General features: G+C 41.4%; 1 protein-coding gene across 20 annotated transcripts in view; it reads right to left on the bottom strand.

Moving 5' to 3' along the window:
* The window catches only part of AUTS2 (activator of transcription and developmental regulator AUTS2), a 1,209,597-nt gene that overhangs the window by 360,388 nt on the left and 830,599 nt on the right, over positions 1 to 18,610 (bottom strand). For all 20 annotated transcript variants that reach the window (XM_005549414.5, XM_005549418.5, XM_005549420.5 and 17 more), the window contains one exon: positions 1,559 to 1,588. In XM_005549414.5, coding sequence (XP_005549471.1) covers positions 1,559 to 1,588 — 30 coding nt within the window. The remainder of the gene's footprint in view (positions 1 to 1,558; positions 1,589 to 18,610) is intronic.

Raw genomic sequence — 18,610 nt, 5'->3', positions numbered from 1 at the left:
TGAACCATTACTGCTGTGCACATGTCCCTGGCACCCACTACACACTGGCTGCCTGAGACACCAGGGGTGCTACTTCCAAGGAGCTAAGGCTCCTGGGGGCTGGAGGAAGGAAGCTCCTACTTGTCAGTTAAACAAAAGAATAATCCACAGCCCCCTTTCCAGTGTGTACTTTCGCTGTCATCCAACAGCCCATTACCATGTCACAGCATAGCACACCCTTCCATAGGTCACTTTGTTTAAAATGACATGGATAATGCACATGTCAGCAAGCTGACAGTCCTGGCCGTCCTTCAGAGATAAAAACCTCAAGGCGAGAGCCTGTTCTTATCTGGGGGACATGCATTGGTCTACAATCCAAGTCAGGCAGAACATGATTTCTCCAGAGAGCACTTTTTTCATTTCCTGATTTTAAGGAAATCAAATAAGCACCATTTGTCTTCATCTGAATATGCTTGACCTGCTCAAATGATGATGTCTCGCATTTTATAACAGGCTACATATGCTGAATTCAAATTAACGACAGTATAGAACAAGAGCCTTTAGATCTCTCTTGGAGGCTGGCAGCAGAGAAGGAGAGAAAAATTCTGGGTTTGTTGGAAAGATCCCACTAAATACTAACCGCAGCATTCTGAATAAAATCCGCAAGCATGTAGGAGGTGAAAGTCAAAGCACAGGGCACAGGACAGATCCAGAAACGGGGGAAGGGAGGCCGAGTCCATCCTTTTGAAGCCAAGCAATACAGAAACCATGATATTCAGGTAACTCTTCTCGAAATAACACAAAGCAGCAGTATAAATGGAAGGAAATTTGGTTGGGGACTGGGACAGCTAGAAGGAAAGACCAAACAGATAAATAATCCCTTTGCTTCAGGCAGCAGAAAGATCACTTTACCAGGTTGTGATCCAATCTTCTGGAACCTCAGAAACTGAGTTCCTTTTCTTGATCCATGTTGATCTGGATACACAGAGGCTGGTGCCCATGAGCCTCGAAACAGAGCATGTACCTGCTGGAAGAACTGTCCTCCTACCTGGCTGTCCGCCCTGATGGGAAGACAGCAGTTCCCATCGGACCTCCCTTGCCCACCCGTACCCCATGATGAGATTTCCTAGACACATACCATTAACATTTCTATCAAGAAGGCCAATAGGTACAGAAAAGCATATGGGTCAGTAAAATAAATGCAGAAATGACATTATAAATGCATACTAGCAAGTTTAATGTTCTCATCATGGATTTTAAAAAATCAGACGGTTATTAAAATAAATAATTTTATCTTTTAAAATGTTTTTGGGTCTATGAGTCATCTTCCATAAAGTAAAAACTCAGTGTCACATATATGCAATATTAAAGGTCTTGTTTAAAAAAAAAAGTAGATCTGACAAATTAAACGTGTCATAGCATAGGAAATGTCACCGTGTGAATTATGCCCATCTTTCCTAAAGAGAAAAGGTCCTGTCAACATGAAGCTGGCATCCCACCCTGTAGCTGTGTGTGGGAGGACTCTGGTGTTCACAGTCTGTTATGTGCTGTGCCCACAATGCGGGGGGGGGCATCTTACCTTCTCTTCCTGGTCACTGTCACTGTCACACTGAAAATGAAGACAAGAGAATAAGGGTTAGTGTAAGAACTGAGTATGTTTTTGCTTTTGATGCCTCATCCCCCAACCCTCTTACAAAAAAAGTGCAAGATAAGTAAAGGAAATAAAAAATGTTGTCTTCTTGGAAAGAAAGAGTTTCTTGAGCTCAAGTGCTAGTAAACAGCATCCGAAACAAAATGCTATCCAGATGCAAAAAAGGTGTTTTGTTCATTTCATCTGATGCCTGTACTCTGTGGCTCTTCCTCAGGTCAGTCGAGCAAGGTGCTCAATCATACAAGTGAGTGCTTCCCTCCCACCACAGCAGGGTAGAGGCGATGCCCCTCTAGGAGTCAGCCACAGGATTAAGGTGAATCAAGATTGTTCAATGAAATTCAGAGCAAAATCAATTTCTTAACGAAGACATTCTATCTTCAGCTAATGTGAACGGCTGTATCTCTCCCGGTGCTTTTCTACAGAAAAGGAGGTAAACCTCTGGGCATCGTAGTCGCTCATTTGAACTTTGAAGGAAACAGAACATAATGGCCAAGGCTCACCACTTCTGATGGCTGCCTTTTCCAGTTTAGAGGCCTAGAGAATAGAAGGAACATTCCCTATAAAAAGTATGCCGAAGACAAGAGGTCAGGGTAGTAAATAAAAAATATGGGCAAACAAATATGCTTTAGGGCCATAGACTCAGATCATATCAACAGATCCCAAATTCCAACCATTTAGTTGGTTTGGGATAAGCAGAGTGATAATTAATAATTAACCCCAATCTTTGGGTTCCTCGCGATAAGCAAAGGAAAAAAGAACATAACCTAAAAAAAATGAAGTGTTTTGCTAATTCAATATTCAATGAAAAACTGGGGGATGTATTTCGTTAGAGTAAAGCTCAGCAGATAAATATATCCATTCATTCACTCAATAGCCCTTGATAAGGAACTGCTAAACTAGACTGAAATTCACCTGAGATACAGGCCTGGCTCTCAAAGAGCCTTCCGTTTAGCAGTAAGACATGAAGCTGGGATACAGACACTAGCAGGGGTGTGGCATGATCAGAGCTGCTTCCATGAGGATGACTTTCTGTGGGACCATGGAGAGAGTGCACAGTGGGGAAAAAACAGGTCACAGGGAGAGCAGTTTGGCAGCCATTCCACTGTCTAACCCAGGGTGGTGCCATGGTTTAGGAAGGGAGAAGCAGATGGCAGAGCAATTCTGAAGGTAGAACCAACAGGATTTGATAACACATGTATATGGGAAGCAAGTAACAGAGATGCATCTAGGATGATGCCAAGGATTTTTAGTGTGGCCACCTGGACATGTGAGTTGGTACAGCTTTGAACAGAAACAGGAAATAAATTTGCTCGTAGGTGGCCACTGCTGGCTAGATCCCCACAGCCAATCACAACTCCCTTCTCCCTAGTCTGTACCTTCTCCTGACACTCTGAGGTTAAAAATGCCAGGTACTTTCTTTCCCGATTTTTCTTGCAGCTAAAGGTGGGAAAAGAGGTAAACCTCTGGGCATTGTAGTCGCTCACTGAAGACCCATCTTTGGCCAATGAGATTCTGAAATCTGATGAGGGCTCTAGAAACAATTTTGTCTCCCCAGTAAACAAAGAAAAGAAGGAACCACCTGCCTCTGGCCTTTGAACATGAGTGTGTAAGAACATGATGTCTGGATATGTAGCAGCCATCTTGCAAAAATGAGGCAAAGAGACTCAGTACAAAAACAACAAGAGTGGGACCAAGGGAAAAAAGCCTGACAGAATTGGACCACTGAATCCATCTCAGAGCAGCCTGCCTCAGGACTTTTATTCAGAAAACACTAAGTTACCTTATTGTTTAAGCTCCTATTAGAGAGCTTTTAATGGGAAGTAACAGAACACCCATCTAAATGGACTTCTTGCTATTATGAGACAACCTGGGGACTACTTATTCTTTTCAGACTAAGCACTCTGTACAAAAAGCATTTAGGAACTTATATCACAATCTTATAGGCTGGAGGATTAGAACATTTTCTACTTCTCCCATTGGCTCCTCAGTGCCACAAGTTAGTCAGATATTCAGTGACAGGGATTTAACCAAGTCCAATGCATCATTTCCAACCCAGCTTCCAACCTCAGACTGTCTACATTTACATTCTTTGACCTGATGAGTAGTTTCTTTATTACAATAAGTCAAATGAGCTGAGAAAGAAATGGGAAGAGATGAAGACTTTGAAGCCCTAGAACCGCAGGTGGATGAGGAACAATAGTGTCCTGATTGTGTGATCTCTCCATTGCCTTTAATTAAGCCCTCTGTGAGGTTCCTAAGACCCGGGCACACTTTCAAGAGTGACAATGCACAATTCAGGAGGGGTGTGGAAGGCAGAAGACTATTTTGCCAGGCAGGCTTATGTTCCCAGATGTTCATAGCGCTCCTTGTGAGGTAATCAATGACAGCTGAAGGCTGTGGCATGGCATTTGCCCACCTCCCCAAGGATCTGGTGTGCAGGGAGGAGGAGGAGTGGGGTAGTTGGGAAAGAACCACCACTGTGCCCCATATCCTAACGGCAGTATGTCCCTGGGAATGGTTATTTCTATCAAAGTGTTAAGCTTCCTGCTTTCCAACAGTCCAGTTCTAATTTCAAGGTCCACTTAATTCTGCATCAAGTAATTACTGATCTACCCAGAAGCACCTTGTCTCCAGAGTTAAGCATATGGTGAAGAACCGAGACCTACTGGTATCCATTATGGAAGCAGCACGGATGCCAAGCCGATTAAAAATGCTCAGGCTCCCCACACAACATGCCGGGTGAGTGACAGCTCCTCGACAAGGCCAGTCGTGGAGTCTGCCAAAACAGTCTCTGCTGCACTGGGGTCCACATGGTGTGCTGAGAAAACAGTTCCATTTCTGGTATTAAATTCCCATACTGACCCGAGGACTTCGCCGTGAGCTCAGCAGGAGCGCACCATCCAATTTACAGCTCCACTCTCTGGAGCCTCGAGTGCCAGCCCCTGGCAGAGACGAATGATGGTCAACCCCTCCAGCTCATAAATTATGCAAAGGCAATAAATGCACTCAGCAAACAGCGCCTAACGTTTGCCTTGCCTGGCTCCTAACACACTCTGTAAAAAGCCAGAAGCTCGACACATACAAGAGGTCTATTCCACTCATAAAGGGGGTTTGTTGACAACCCCAGACGGAAAGCGAGCCACAGTCCTAAGGAGTCTTTCTGCTTCACTGGCAGCGGTTTATGGGCCTGCTTTATGAAAAAGGGAGGCTGTTTTATAGAGTCAGTGTGGGTAGAATTCATGGCCTCAAATTCACATTTAATACACTGTACAGCTTTCACACCCTAAGTTCAACACACTGTGGATTTTTTTGGCCAAATGATTCTTGGTCTTCAAAGGTTAAAAGAAGAAGTGTCTGCTCCTCGATCCCTAGATACCCACTCCAATTTATAAGAGTTCACATTGAGCCACCTCCTGATGCAGGTTTATGTTCTGCATGAGGCTGGGAAATGGAAAAGGCATGTCAGATGCAGAGACGGGGTCCCAGCAGATTTGACCATTTTAAGCATTTTGACATAGGGGTCCTGCTTTGGTTTATTAGCAAACAGGTTGCACACTAACTACCAGCTTGAGGTGATGGAGTACTCTCCATGACAAGATTTCAAAGCCCGCTTGAAAAGCTAAAAATATTTCCTCCATTTTAAAAGCAAGAAATGAAAAGAGACAAAAAGGAACAACCAGGTCTTAGAGCAATGACAGGTAAGAATTCCCGGTCACCCGGCCTTCAGACAAAGACATGACCTGAACCATCACAGACAAAAGGAGAGAAAGAAGAGGTGTGCGCGCCAGGCCACAGGCCTCAAATGCACCGTTAGGAAGGGACTAGTTCCTAAACCTGAGTCCCTCCAGCCATCCCAATACTGCAACCGCTCAACTCCATCTTCACCGTCTCCTCCCCTGGTTTCATGAATCAAAAGTGAACTGCTGGAGGCACAGTCTTCCTTTCCCAGACAGGTCTTAACTCTTAAACAACCAACCAACCAACCCACCCAGTCTTTCTCCTTTTGAAAATACAGATTTATGGCTGGGCAATGGGGCTCACGCCTGTAATCCCAGCACTTTGGGAGGCTGAGGTGGGTGGATCATGAGGTCAGGAGTTCGAGACCAGCCTGACCAACACGGTGAAATGCCATCTCTACTAAAAATACAAAAATTAGCCAGGCGTGGTGGCATGCGCCTGTAATCCCAGCTACTCAGGAGGCTGAGTCAGAAGAATCGCTTGAGCCTGGGAGACGGAGGTTGCAGTGAGCCAAGATCGCGCCACTGCATTCCACCCTGGGCAACAGAGCAAGACTCCGTCTCACAAACAAGCAAAAAAACAAAAAATTAAAAAAAAAAAAATATTTACTGGATACATTTTAAAAAAATTACCCATAAATCTACAATTCTTAGGTAAACACTTAATACATTTGTGTAAGTCTTTCCAGCCTTAAGGATATAATCCCCCTCATCTTTCAAACATACATTTTAAGAAATAAAAATGAATTCCTACCATTTTGGAACCTGCGTTGGTTTTCACATAACACGTCAAATATTTTAGTTTAATCAGTAAAATTTGTCCTGCAACATCACTTTAAAAAATAGTGACACTGCAATCTGCTGTGTGGATTGTAACATAATCTAATAAAAATATTCCCCAGTGCTGGGTATTTAGATTGTTTCAATTGCACATCCTAGAATTTTTCCCTTTGCACCCATTCACCAATATTGCTCTTTGTGACTCTCTTTTCAAGGCCCTTCCTTTTCTGCATATTCTTTAATGTCACTGTCTCCCCAGAGTTGCATCTGGAGTTCTATTGTTTCTATGTGACTTTCAAGGGAGTCCTTAAAGATTCCCTTGGTCCCTTCTACCATGTATATGCTGAAACTCAAAAATCTCTATGCCCACATTTGCCAGATGTGTAACTTTGGAAAAGTTATTTAAACTCTCTGGGCCTTAGTTTACTTGTCTGTAAAATATGGCTAGAAGAGGAGAATGCGTTAATACATGTAAACAACTTAGTGCACGGTACCAAGTATGTAAAGATGATAAATGTTAACTATTATTAAACTTCTGTTGGGTATGTGCCCCCTCTTGAAGTGCGGCGAATGCCTCAGACTCAAGTATCCATCTAAATCTGGACTCAACATCTTTGCTCACCTGAAACTGCCCCTCTCCCACGTTGCCCTTGGTAATAGCATCACCAAGCAATCACTCAACTGTGTAAGTGAAGAGTCTTATCCTTGACTCTATCCTTGAGCAGACTTATCTTCCTCTCACCCCACATTATTGATTCTACTTTCTAACTCTCCATCCCTGTGGCCATGGCTACTGCTTTAGTTCAGGGTTTTATTTTGTCATTACAAGAGGATAATGACTGCTTTCCAAGGTCTATGCTCTCTTCCTTTTCTAATCCAAGTCCTTATTGACCAGAGTGGATTTCCTAAATTTCTATTTGATGCAGATGCTTCACAAGGCCTATGAAGACCCTTCATATTCTGTTTCTAATCCCCCTCAACTCCCAAATCCCAACCATTCTCTCAACACAATGCTTCTTAAGCTTTCTGCAGTGAAGAGCCATTTGTTTTTGTTTTGCTTTCCTTAATTTCTAATATGTTATGACAATTACTTTTGTAAAACATAATAAAAAGTCAAATTCTTGAAAAATGAAAAAGAAAAACAAATATATATGAAATACATTTTAAAAAATTATTAGATTTATGAAACACAAAATTATGCTACTGAATTACTCTAAAAGTTTCCCAATGCTTACTCTTGACTGCCCATACTAATCTCACAGCAGGTTGGTTGCAAACAGCTTGTGGCCTGGCCCTGGTTGGCATCCTCGCATTGTGTGGCACTATCCTAACATACCTTGCTCCAACCACATCCACTCGCACTCAATCATGCCATCAGTTGTCTGCCTTTAACAATTCCCTCTACTGGGAATTCTATTCCTCCAAGTTTCTACCTAAAAGCCTGACATTCACCTTCAAAACATAGTTCCTTTTTTGAATCTTCCAATACTTTTCCAGAAAGACTTAACTGCTTCTGTCTCCATCCCTTACAAAACTGTACTGCAGTTGTTTGCCACAATAGTCTTTCCTACCAGAGAATGAGCTCCATGTAAGGACAGTGCCTTGCTTATCTTTGTACCTCTAGGCCTTGGGACATAATAGGTGCTCAATTATCCTAGTAAGTCAATCTCATTCTTCTTGAGTATTGTTCAAACTGTGGTTGATTCCATGCAGCATAAGCAAAGTATGATTTAAAAGGCAGGTGATTCCAAAGAGAAAGTACAGGAAACACTAATATGATTGCTTAATGCAAAGAGATATATGTGTGAACACACTGAGGGAGGTTAAAATTGTTAGCAGAGCCTAGAGTTGGGGCCCAGAAGAAAATGTCTTCCATTAAAAGGCTCAGAAAAGATGTGATTATGACTTTATTACACTTCTTCAAAAGCAAATATTTTTCACTTTCATTTGGGAATCTCAGTATCTGTGTTTTAAGACTCCAGTCCAAATTGAAATGAGTCAAGATCTGTGACATCTCTCTGTCTCATTCAGAATGTAGGAACAAGATGGAATTCTAGGTACCTTGTGATGGAATGCATTCTTAAGCAGAGAGTGGCAATCATTGAATATATCACATACAATGACATTGAGGAGGGCATTGCTCTCTATTCTGCTCAATGGACCTTGCTGGAACAGTTATTTTGTATCTCAAATCCATTTATCATTGCCACCAAAGATGTCAGGGCTGAATACCACTGCTGAACAAAGTTATTTCATTCTTGTTTCTGCCTAAAGGAAATGAGAGGAAAATGAGGGAGAACCCCAACTTGTAAACTACAATATCTAACATCAAGTATAATTTAACTTTGCCAGTGACAAAACAAATTGATTCCCCTTTGGGGCCGGCGGTTTATCTAAGACCTTAAAGACATCCCTCACCTAAAAGCAATTTCACAAGAAGCCACCTGCAGAAAACATGACACTTATTTTCTTATTTAAAGAAGTAAGATAGCAGCATGGTGACTAAAAACATGTTTACCATCCCCTGCCCAGCTGCCCAGTCCTTTGCTCATGTAAAAATGGGCCGCCATTTTGTGCCACACATGGCAGCTCTGATGCTGCCTGTTTTTCATCAATCCACAAAGCCCTATTTTCACATTGTTTACATTGCTCTCATATTGGTTTTGGACTAAGTGAAATTTAAAGCTACTGGGGCCCTAGAAATTTTTAAATTTTTAATTCTGAAAATGTTCTTACTCAGACCGTCTTCTTACTGACTGTAAAAGAATGCCATTGACTCCTCCCCTCTATCTTAACAGTAACTATGCCTGATCAAATAAAATAGTTCAGATAAAATGAAAGCCTAATTAAAAGATTCATGTTGCAAACAACAGTTTACAAGAATAAAGCTTTCGGCAATCACCTAATGAGCCCATTTTAAAATAATATGAGGTCCACCAGTCTTTACCTGTTCAGGAGATACAACAGAGAATCAACTCTCAGGAGCCTCTGGAATTTGGTACTGATAACCCAGCATTCCTGCATGGGGGAGTTCTCAGAATCTGACATTTTGGCAAGTTCTCAGTTTGAACTGGCCAGAGCTCAAATAACCAGTGTGATCTGAGGGGGCTAAGGGAACACTTCTTATTCCCCCTCCAGTGTCTCAGATAATCACACACTTTCAACCAACAACTTTCATGTAACTACTATGTGCTAGGTTCATTCTACCACCCATTAGAAGTGCAAATATATTGACAGAAATCAGGTTGTCCAAACTTGAAGTTTTTTTTTTTTTTTTTTTTTTTTTTTGAGGCGGAGTCTCGCTCAGTCGCCCAGGCCGGAGTGCAGTGGTGCAATCTCGGCTCACTGCAAGCTCCGCCTCCCGGGTTCACACCATTCTCCTGCCTCAGCCTCCTGAGTAGCTGGGACTACAGGCGCCCGCCGCCATGCCTGGTGCATTTTTAGTAGAGATGGGGTTTCACCATGTTAGCCAGGATGGTCTTGATCTCCTGACCTCGTGATCCGCCCGCCTCGGCCTCCCAAAGTGCTGGGATTACAGGCGTGAGCCACCATGCCCGGCCTAAATTTGCTCACAAATTAAATTCTAATATATATTTTTCCTTTTTGTCACTTTGAAATCCAGGTATCTTTCATAAATCAATCTGTATGCTGTAAATTTCCACAGATCATTAAAGTATTGTTGGCTTTATTAGAATTGGGGTTGGAAATGAATATTTCACAAATCTTTGGGGAGTTCAGCTTCTTTTCCCCTAAGAAAGGAAGTCACATTTTGCCAAGTATAAATATACATAAACCCCAAAGATGAAATTTACTTAAAACCCAGAGTCCACAAACCTCAGCGGTTGCCAAATTCAGAAAAATAAGTCTCTTGTCCAAAGGTAAAACTGACAGTCTGGGGCCCAGTGATTTGTAAATGATCTCTTTTAAGCTTAAGCAACAGATCCTTTGCTTCTCTGTCATTGATTTACTGATTCTAAGTCATCAATAGCATTAATCCGTACTTGCCTGGGGACCTATTACAAATGACTTTGAAGATGGTGTGAAGCAAGAGTTTATTATGAGACTACAGTGTTACTATCAGAAAGACATCTTTGCCTGTGTTCTTTAGCAGAATTCTATTTGTGACCCCTACGTAATGGGGCAATTTTCTCTTCCCATATATAGTTTCTTGTTGCTCTGGATGGGGCCTGAGCCCCTACCCCCAGGTTTGCTTCATCTAATGCTGGGTTCTTTTTGGAGTCCCGTGTAAGCTAATAAAACCCAAATTTGACGATGAGTAAAAAGGAAAAGTATGTTATGGGTTAAAATAATACAAGAGTCTATTTTTTCCGCTGTGTTGTGATCCATAGAAATCACCCTGAGCCTTTTCCCTTTCTTCTCTGCCTGGGAAGCCAATTGCTTTGATTGCAGTGATATGAGCTAGCTAAAATGACTTGCCCTTGCTTGTGAGGCAAATGGAACATGCTAATAGAACTTATCGCATTACCCGATGCAAAAGTGCCATAGCTCATTACTTTAAGATAAAAGGATATCATTGCAGACGGCAAGCAGAATTGACTTTCTGAGGCCCGACTTGATGATGATTTAATCAACTGCTCTCTTTCACTTCTCATCTCTGTGCCTGTCGGTTTCACAGGTGCCGTTAAATGAGACACTCAGAAAGTGAGCGGAGGGAAAGAAATTGCTGTCATTACTTTTCAAGAAAGGAGGTATGCAAATTTTCGACAGAAAGATTGCGTTCATAATGGGCCTGGTAAAATACAAGGATCATGCTTGACAGGTGAGGGCAAGCCATTTGTATGTCCTTAAAGCAGAGCAACCGTCCTCGTTTAGAAATGTGCTCGGTAAGAGAAACTACAAATGAGAGGCCTGGCGGGGCCAGGGGAGAGGCGGGGCGGAATCACAGAGGGTTGGTTCAAGCTGGTCTATGTTCTAGAAAAGAGGAGGGTGCTTAAGACTCAGGAAGCCAAAGCCAGAGGAACAGATAACAAAGCCTGGTAGCTTTCAGTGTGAACCAAGATGCCAACAGTTTTTGAAGAGACTACACCATTCTCCTTCATATATAACTACGCAGCCAGACTGCCAGGGTGCAAAGCCTGCCTGTACTGTATATCATCTGAAACTTCTACTCAGGAACTTAACCTCTCTGTGCTTCAGTTTCTTCATCTATTAAATGTGGCTACTGACAGTATGTATCTCATAGTGTTGCTAAGAACATAAATTGAGTTAATAAATGTATAATTTGTTTAAGTACATATGTAATAAACATAAAAATGTCTAGAACAGTGCCTGATACATCTGAAGCAATCAATAGATGTTAGAAACCATCCATCCACCCACCCATCCATCCATCCATCCATCCATTCCTTCAGTAAGACTAAATACCTTTTTTCAAAAAAGCATACGTGAGCCAGGTGTTGGAAATCTACCTGGCTCTAGTCTAGATAGAACAGAATTCTTCACTGATTTCACATACGTCTTGCATAAATTCTTCACTGATTTCACATATACAGGTCTTGCTCCCCAGGCAGGCAGTGAGTAGCTCAGAAAGTGCAGGCTGGTTGTCCCTGGAATCATCACAGGGTCTAGTGCATTCTTGAGGGCCCTCAAGATGCTCAGCAACAATTGGATGATTTATGGATTCCTCTTCCCTCCCTCCTTCCACTCATTCCACATTATCTGATGCTGCCTGTGGTGCTCTAGCCCTTTGAGGAATCTCCTCTTGGAGTAGGAAATGTCTGAGTCTAGCTGGGAATCTCAGGTGACCACTGTATGCCCTATGTATCCTGGGGAAGGAAAGGCGCAGCCAGCAGGCTTGAATCACCTTAAGGAAGGCAGAATGAATCTGGATAGATTACGTGATCAGTGTAGTATGAACAGAGGTGTCTTTTCATTCACTTTGTCTTCAATAGGTAATTGTTGTATTTTCTCCAACACTCAAAGTAAAAGCATCTTTCTTAAAGTGCTTGGAATTCCAAGTTCTTTTTCCCCAGGTAATGAAGCTGCTGCAACCATTCTTTCTTCCACCACTAAGGTTGTGAGACACTGAATGTAGCTATGGCTTTCCATGCTAAGTGTCACCTACATGACTCAATTCCCAGCCAAAGGGTCAATGTCCATCTCAAGCTAAAGGAGAGATGGGGTGTCCACGATGGCGGGGCAGCCCTGAGCTCTCTATTTTGGAAAAGTCTGGTTGTTGAAGTGCATTTTACATCTTTCAGGGTTCCTCCACAGGAACAACTGCAGAGCATGTTTTCCTCTAGAAATGCCAGCCAACAGCTGGCATTCATTAAAAAAGAATCCTGAGGCCAGGCATGATGCCTCATACCTGTTATCCCAGCACTTTGGAAGAGTGAGGCAGGATGATCGCTTGAGCCCAGAAATTCAAGACCAGCCTGGGCAACATAGTGAGACCCCTGTCTCTGCAAAAAAATTTTAAAATTAGCAGGTATGGTCATGCATGCCTGTGGTCCCAGCTACCCGGAAGGCTGAGGTGGGTGGACTGCTTGAGCCCGGAAGGTCAAGGCTGCAGTGAGCTGTGATCATGTCATTGTGCTCTAGCCTGGGTGACAGGGGGAGACCCTGTCCAAAACAAAGAAACAAACAAACAAAACACAAAGAATCCTGACAACAGCTCTAGAAGGAAGTATTATATTACCATCCTTCCATTTTAGAGATGAGAAGATAAGTAAGCCTTCCAATGACAAAGATGGTACTTGAACCCAGTTATGTCCTTCAAAGTTCATGTTCTTAGCCAGTATAATGTACCATCTCACTCTCTCTCTCAGGATATACAAAGAAACTACTTCAAAATATTTTCCTGATTGATTGCTTGGCGAAGTACAGAGGCAAGCTGAAACTGAAAAGCGATTGCAGTGCCTACAAGCAGCAGTGAATGCAGCTAGTCAGCCATATTTCTACTCCAGGGAAGACAGCTCTCCTTTAAGAGGGACTGAGCACAGTCTCTGGCTCACAGAAAGTGCTCATTCAGTCTGAGGCTGACGTAGGTTCAAATTCTGACCCCTTCACTTAATAATCATGCCATGTTTGGAAACGAACTTAATTCTCGGAGTCTAACTTTCTTAACCAGTGAATGGCGATGAGACACACCCCACAGGATTTTTGTGAGAATTAAATGAGTACAGGTATGTGAAAGCAGCCAGAAAGACATACCAATAGTTTCATTTTTCCAGTTATTTCCATGAAAGATATGTTATATCACACACAACAACAGGGTAACTTACTAATTATTTAAATGTTGGGTTGAACTTTTGTACCATTTTATTGCCAGAGGGGAAGTCATATTCTGCAAGGAGGTGCTCAGGACGTGTTTAAAGACTCAATACTATGCTATACAAAAACAGTAACAACAACCCAAACAAACAAAACCAGAAACCACCATTCCCTCTCAACGAAGTGAGCAACAAGAAGAATCTTCCAGGTAAATAATAGTTTTATTTCACTGATAAAAAACCAAAAAAGCAAGACACTTTAGAGCTGAAATTTTGAAGTGTTCCTTTAGGTTCTTGAATGGTTTTTTGGGATGGATGTAGCTTGGACTTATTCTTCAAATAGTAACCTGTGTACAGGGACTGAAGTAAAACACATAGATACAAGATTTGGAGTTTAAATTTGTAAGTTATGCTGTGCATAGTGCATATGGGCTCTGACATTATTAAAACGTTCAAAGTTAGGTTGGAAAAATAAACAAATACACAGATAGACAGAAAGGATAACAAAAACACCAGGTGATTAGTGGTGCAAGTAGGAAGTTAGATACTTTATACTTTGTCTAGTGGTTCTGACCAATCAGAATTAGGAGATACTTTGGAGGGCTGTACTCACAGAGATTATTTATATTCGAGATTGATTTAAGGACTGATTTACCAAAATCAACCAAGAGAGTAATCTTGACAAGAGAGAAAAATTCCCAGAGGTAACTGCAAAAATGGGGATTTGCTGAGAGAATATAACTAAAGTACCTGGCACTTAGCAGGCACTCAAGGGTCCAACAAACCACCACCCTTTCAGGACACATGGAAATGACTGTTCTGTCTTCCATATGGAAGCTCTCCAGAGCTCTGACTTCTCTGGCTGTACCTTAGCTGTTGGTTTCTAGCACCTCCAACACTGTTGGCTAGTTTCCTTGACAGTATCTCAGAGTTTGCTCATATCTTGCTCCACCTGAAGCTGGTATCTAGAAGGTGCTCAATAAGTATATGTGAAAGAATTAATACATTACAGTAGCAAAATACCTTTAGCTATTGTAGCATGGGAAGTGTCTAAGTGAAGAGATCAAGAGACAGTGGTTGGCGGCATGAACACTAAAAGATCTGAAAGTGTGGTAGGTGTCTGAATGTGTCTGTGAAAAAGATGGGTGTAATTTTTTTTTCCTGAGACAGAGTCTCACTCTGTTGCCCAGGCTGGAGCACAGTGGCGCGATCTTGGCTCACTGCAACTTCCACCTCCTGGGTTCAAGCGATTCACCTGCCTCAGCCTCCCGTAGTTGGGACTATAGGCATGCGCTAATGTTTTGTATTTTTAGTACAGACAGGGTTTCACCAGGTTGGCCAGGCTGGTCTCAAACTCCTGACCTCAGAAGATCCACCCACCTCAGCCTCCCAAAGTGCTGGGATTACAGGCATGACCCACCATGCCCGGCTGACATGGATATAATTTTGAGGTGACAGTAAATCCTAAGAAAATAATAGCATGTACTTGGAGAAATCAGATCCTAAGGTTACTCTTTTATGAAAATCAGGAAACTAAAAATAAAAAACTATATTTATTTTCACATTTGAGTCACTTCAAGCCAACTAGAGCAACTGGAATTGAGCAGGAAGAGGGACAGTGGTGCTCTCATATTGCTAAGACATAATGGTCACATTATCAACTTCTCACTAACCAGATTTCCTTTTTTTTACAAATGCAAGATATTGAGAAGCTTGGCTAAAGGAATATAAATAGGGCTTGAGATAATGAGAATGGTTCAAGAAGATCCAAAGACATCTTAGGCTCCCATCACATAGGATCCTAAAGTGATTCCTTTTTCTTCTCTTTATTGGGTATCTGCCTTCACTTTTGCCCTTTGTAGAATTCCTCATACTCATAACAGAGATTTTCAATTAAACGGTACCCAAAAACAACAGTCTTCATTTTAGGATGGCTTGAAAACCTAGTCTTCTAGATCATAAACAAGGAAGGGTAGGATTACTATAAATTGTCTGCAAGAAAATACAAATTGCCAAGATAAAAACACCCACTGGTTTGCCAGTCTCAAGTTTCCTGTTTTGACATACTATATGCAGTAATTTGGTATCCACAATCTCTTATTAGAAAATGAATGTGCTATTTTTCTGAATGCTGCAATTACAATAATTGAATTTAAAATGGGGATTGAGTTTCTCTATTTGGAGGAAAAGAATAATTGTGTATTTCTGATTAAAATCAAGGGGACTGAAAGAGGTTGTACAAATTCCAGCTTCAGTCTCCCTGAGTGACTCCTCATCAGGGCAAAAAAGCAGTTAGTCAGAGAAAAGACAAATTCAAATGCGGGTAGAGAAATGGACCAGCACTGCAGCAGCAGGCACTGTCTCTGGCCTCATTTGCTTTGTCTCCTGGCCTTCAGTCACAACACCCCTGTGACAGAGGCAATCAGAGCTGCATGGCATTGTTACATTTTAAATGGCAGCCATGCTGGAGTTCCCCACTGTGTCAAAAATTAAGAGTTAAAATGCAAGGAAAACAAACATCTCTTTGTGTTGAAAATGCCTGTCCGCTTTTAGACTGCCAACATTTTGGAGTAGTTTTTACTTCTGCACTGTAGAATCTCTTTTCTGGGTGGGGGAAATGTAATGGCAGAAGGGTGGGGGGTGGTGAGAGCAAAGAATTAATAGTATTTTCTAAATACCTTTTTTTGTTTTAGTAAAAAGTTACGTTAAAAGTACCTTTAAGGTTCAGATGTGGGGAAGAAAAACGAATGAAGAAAAAGGGCTGTCCTACCTTCTAATGCCTTTTTAAAAATTTTCGGTGGCATCTTTCAGTCTTCTAAAACCCCTGTTTAGCTAAAGGTGAAGGTGAAATGTAGTCTCGTAATTCCTCCTAAATGTTCATCAAAATGTAGCTTCCTAAGAAAAGAGAAAATTTTTCTAGCACAGAGTGAGCCATGAACTGTCTCTTTATGGGATACTGTTCACTATTTTTTTGTGGCTTTATTGAGATATAACTGACATTGGTAAAAGGCACATATTTAAAATGCACAATTTGATAGCTTTTCATATATGTGTACACACCTGTGAAGCCATCACCACAATCAAGACAGTGAACCCATCCATCCCTCCCCAAAGCTTCTATCCCTCTCTCGGGTCCCTCCCCATATCACTGATGTGCCTTCCGTCACTATAGATGAGTAGGTATTTTCTAACATTTTATATAAATGAAACCAAACAGTATGTACTCTTTTTGTCTGGTTTCTATCAGTCGCTGCTTACTATTTTGACAACTAATTAAAAAGGAGCCTCCTAGCTCCAAGGTAAAAGGCAACCTTCAGAGGCTGCCTCGGCCAGAGTTTATTGTCATCCCCCAGGAACAGAACCGATTACCTGGTCTTACTTTATTCTTAGGCTTTATTATGTACTTCAGTAATCAATAAGCACTTCTATGGCAGAGGGTTTATTTTACCCTATAAATCCAAGAAGGAGAGAATCGTATTAAGACATCAGTATGGATGGGCTCTGCTGCTCTGTAACACTATGAGGAGAACACGAGCAACAGATTTAAATCTAAGAAGGTTACAGAGCAGTCACAGCTCCTGGCTGGATGGCAGGGATCATAAAAGACTCAGGCAAGATCTACAGCAACTTCACTGTAAACCAATGGGACTCTCAGAGCAAAAAAACCCAAACCGAATAGGCATGCTCGTTGTCTGCCCTGAAAGAATTATAAGCACTGGCTTGAGTAGAATGTGAAGAATCCCACTAAAAAAATCCAAAATATTTCTTAACAGAACAAATACAAAGGTAGAGAACAAATAATGATTTCAGCCTGACTGTGTAGAAAGCCTTGCTCTGGTGTAGAAAGCAGCTCACTTGGTAGCCTCCTCCTAGCCCCAGGAGACCCTGAATTCTCTCCCCTGCAACTCCTCGCCCCAGGGCTCCGAGATAATTATCACTGGAGCATCTTTTCTCTAGCTAGCCCTTGGAGACTCATCCTTCCTTTCAAAAGCAAAGAGGTCAATTCACGGAAGGGGAAATATAAATGGCTAATAAACGTGTGAAAAAAATGCCCCACCTCACTAGTAATCAAAGAAATGCAGATTAAAAAGAGATATATTTCTCTTCATCAATCAAATTAGAAAAAAAAAACATGTAAATGCTGATATGCAGTGTTGGCAAGGCTGTCGTGAGGCAGACACTCATATACTTCTGGAGAAATGTCAATTTCTATTTGGAAAATAATTTTGCAATATGCATCAGAAGAAGAGAAGCATGCATCAAGAGCCTTCATATTTTCCATACTGTCTAGCTCAACTATTCTGAAAAAGGAACAAAAATGTCTATAAGAATTTGTTTAAAAAATTTCATTATGGAATTAGGAAATGACCCAATAATACATTATTTATATGGCTACTGTCAGCACACAGCAAGGGCCAGGAAATCTGCTAAGAGAGACTCTTCATATGTTCACGTTTTTAACCTTACAGCAAACTCCCCCACCCCCCTGCCCCCCGTGTGTAGATTTTAGTTTTCCAATTTTACAGTGAAAGAAGGAGCCTTAAAGACATTAGGCAACTTGTCAAGAGTCATAAATCTATAAGAGGAAGACCCAGGCATTTGAATCCTGGTGTTTCTAACTCTCTGCACTAACCTACTACACAGACTTCATAAACTTAAATGTCACCAAATTGGGAAACAGGTCAAGGTGCCAGGGTTGTGTTCACTCATTAAATTAAGGTTCATAAAGAATTTTGCTGAAATGGAAAAGTGATCACAGTCATAGGGAAGTTAAAAACATTATATTAGGTTGGTGCAAAAGTAATGGCAAAAACCGGAATTACTTTTGTACCAACCTAACCAAAGTGACCTTGGGTGAGTTACGTATCCTCCCACAGGTTTAATTTCTTTTTTTAATCAAAAAAACAGGGGTGATAGTAACTACCTCTCAAGGTACCAGTAAGAAGAAAATATATTAAAAACTGCTATTTTTATTATTACTACTACAATGAAGGAAACAAGATACATACAGTTATATATACAATATTACTTTAAAATTGCTAAGCATACACACAGAAAGAAAAAAAAAGACTGGAAAAAATGCAGCAAACACTGTTTATTTCTGACTGATAAAGAGCTTGGGTCACTTTTATTTTCATCTTTACATTTGCTGTCATTTTTGATCTTTAACGATTATATATTATTTTTCAGTTAGAGGAGAAAAAGATACACACTCACAACAACAGGTAAAC

This window comes from Macaca fascicularis, chromosome 3 (assembly GCF_037993035.2).
Source record: "Macaca fascicularis isolate 582-1 chromosome 3, T2T-MFA8v1.1".
Lineage (NCBI taxonomy): Eukaryota > Metazoa > Chordata > Mammalia > Primates > Cercopithecidae > Macaca > Macaca fascicularis.
Note: the sequence above shows the minus strand (reverse complement) of the source record. Positions and strands in the feature narration are given on the sequence as shown.